At 61.5% G+C, this 2442-nt stretch overlaps 1 protein-coding gene across 4 annotated transcripts in view; it reads right to left on the bottom strand.

Annotated features, from left to right (window-relative positions):
• Window positions 1-1529: 1529 nt before the first annotated feature.
• The window catches only part of vav3b (vav 3 guanine nucleotide exchange factor b), a 120184-nt gene continuing 119271 nt past the window's right edge, over window positions 1530-2442 (bottom strand). For all 4 annotated transcript variants that reach the window (XM_046322344.1, XM_046322347.1, XM_046322345.1 and 1 more), the window contains one exon: window positions 1530-1856. In XM_046322344.1, the coding sequence (XP_046178300.1) occupies window positions 1815-1856 (42 nt within the window). In that variant the 3' untranslated portion in view covers window positions 1530-1814. The remainder of the gene's footprint in view (window positions 1857-2442) is intronic.

Below are 2442 nucleotides of genomic sequence, written 5' to 3'. Positions count from 1 at the left end.
GTGGAGGTAGGGAGGGGTGAGGTGGGAAGGGGTGAGGTGGGGAGGGGTGAGGTAGGGAGGGGTGGAGGGGAGGGGTGAGGTGGGAAGGGGTGAGGAGGAGAGGGGTGGGGTGGGGGGGGGGTGAGGTGGGAAAGGGTGAGGTGGGGAGGGGTGAGGTGAGGTGGGAAGGGGTGAGGTGGGGTGAGGTAGGGAGGGGTGGAGGGGATGAGGTGGGAAGGGGTGAGGTAGGGAGGGGTGGAGGTAGGGAGGGGTGAGGTGGGAAGGGGTGAGGTGGGGAGGGGTGAGGTAGGGAGGGGTGGAGGGGATGAGGTGGGAAGGGGTGAGGTAGGGAGGGGTGAGGAGGGGATGGGAGAGGAGGGGTGAGGTAGGGAGGGGTGGAGGGGATGAGGTGGGAAGGGGTGAGGTGGGGAGGGGTGAGGTGGGGAGGGGTGAGGTGGGAAGGGGTGAGGTGGGGAGGGGTGAGGTAGGGAGGGGTGGAGGGGATGAGGTGGGAAGGGGTGAGGTAGGGAGGGGTGAGGAGGGGAGGGGTGAGGTGGGAAGGGGTGAGGAGGAGAGGGGTGAGGTGGGGAGGGGTGAGGTGGGAAAGGGTGAGGTGGGGAGGGGTGAGGTGAGGTGGGAAGGGGTGAGGTGGGGTGAGGTAGGGAGGGGTGGAGGGGATGAGGTGGGAAGGGGTGAGGTAGGGAGGGGTGGAGGTAGGGAGGGGTGAGGTGGGAAGGGGTGAGGTGGGGAGGGGTGAGGTAGGGAGGGGTGGAGGGGATGAGGTGGGAAGGGGTGAGGTAGGGAGGGGTGAGGAGGGGATGGGAGAGGAGGGGTGAGGTAGGGAGGTGTGGAGGGGATGAGGTGGGAAGGGGTGAGGTAGGGAGGGGTGAGGAGGGGATGGGAGAGGAGGGGTGAGGTAGGGAGGTGTGGAGGGGATGAGGTGGGAAAGGGTGAGGATGGGATGAGGTGGGGAGGGGTGAGGATGGGATGGATGAGGAGGGGTGAGGAGGGGTGAGGTGGGGAGGGGTGAGGAGGGGATGAGGTGGGAAGGGGTGAGGAGGGGATGGGAGAGGAGGGGTGAGGTAGGGAGGGGTGGAGGGGATGAGGTGGGAAGGGGTGAGGTGGGGAGGGGTGAGGTGGGGAGGGGTGAGGTGGGAAGGGGTGAGGTGGGGAGGGGTGAGGTGAGGTAGGGAGGGGTGATGAGGGGATGGGAGAGGAGGGGTGAGGTAGGGAGGGGTGGAGGGGATGAGGTGGGAAGGGGTGAGGAGGGGATGGGAGAGGAGGGGTGAGGTAGGGAGGGGTGGAGGGGATGAGGTGGGAAGGGGTGAGGATGGGATGAGGTGGGGGGGGGTGAGGATGGGATGGGTGAGGAGGGGTGAGGTGGGGAGGGGTGAGGAGGGGATGGGTGAGGAGGGGCGAGGTAGGGAGGGGTGGAGGGGATGAGGTGGGGAGGGGTGAGGATGGGATGGGTGAGGAGGGGCGAGGTAGGGAGGGGTGAGGATGGGATGAGGTGGGGAGGGGTGAGGATGGATGAGGGGTGAGGAGGGGTGAGAATGGGATGGGTGAGGAGGTGGGAGGGGTGAGGGGATGAGGTGGGGATAAGGTGGGGAGGGGTGAGGAGGATGGGTGTGTTGAGGATGGGTGAGGTAGGGTGAGGATGGATGAGGATAGAGGGCATTTCCTACTTCCATCTGTCTGGCTTGGGGCTTTTGTCTTGTCTGAGTTCTATCAGAGTGCCAGGATGTTGTGGCTCCGCAACCTGGAGGATGTCTGGAGCCGTAGTGCAGTGTGGGCTATAGCCGTGTCACCTGAGAGCTGAGGTTTAACCAACCAGCTCAGTCTTCCTCTTCCACATATGTAGAGGGGAACCAGCCCACCTGCCAACAATAAAAACACGTCACTGTAAAAAAAAAAAAACTGGAAATCATATGAAAAAGATCACTGACACAAAATCCATTATCATCTAAATAAAGATCAGGAACGTTGGATTCACCGGCAGGGAGAACATGACCTTTCACAGACGGAAGGAAGTCATGTTTCAATTAAAGTGGGATGAAAGTCTCCCCCTGCTGTGGACCTCTCCCTTCCACCAGAGATATAAACTCACCCTGTCGTTGACCTCTCCTTCCACCAGAGATATAACCCCACCCTGTCGTTGACCTCTCCCTTCCACCAGAGATATAACCTCACCCTGTCGTTGACCTCTCCCTTCCACCAGAGATATAACCCCACCCTGTCGTTGACCTCTCCTTCCACCAGAGATATAACCCCACCCTGTCGTTGACCTCTCCTTCTACCAGAGATATAACCCCACCCTGTCGTTGACCTCTCCCTTCCACCAGAGATATAACCCCACCCTGTCGTTGACCTCTCCCTTCCACCAGAGATATAACCCCACCCTGTCGTTGACCTCTCCCTTCCACCAGAGATATAACCTCACCCTGTCGTTGACCTCTCCCTTCC

The sequence above is a fragment of the Oncorhynchus gorbuscha genome, linkage group LG22 (assembly GCF_021184085.1).
Source record: "Oncorhynchus gorbuscha isolate QuinsamMale2020 ecotype Even-year linkage group LG22, OgorEven_v1.0, whole genome shotgun sequence".
Lineage (NCBI taxonomy): Eukaryota > Metazoa > Chordata > Actinopteri > Salmoniformes > Salmonidae > Oncorhynchus > Oncorhynchus gorbuscha.
Note: the sequence above shows the minus strand (reverse complement) of the source record. Positions and strands in the feature narration are given on the sequence as shown.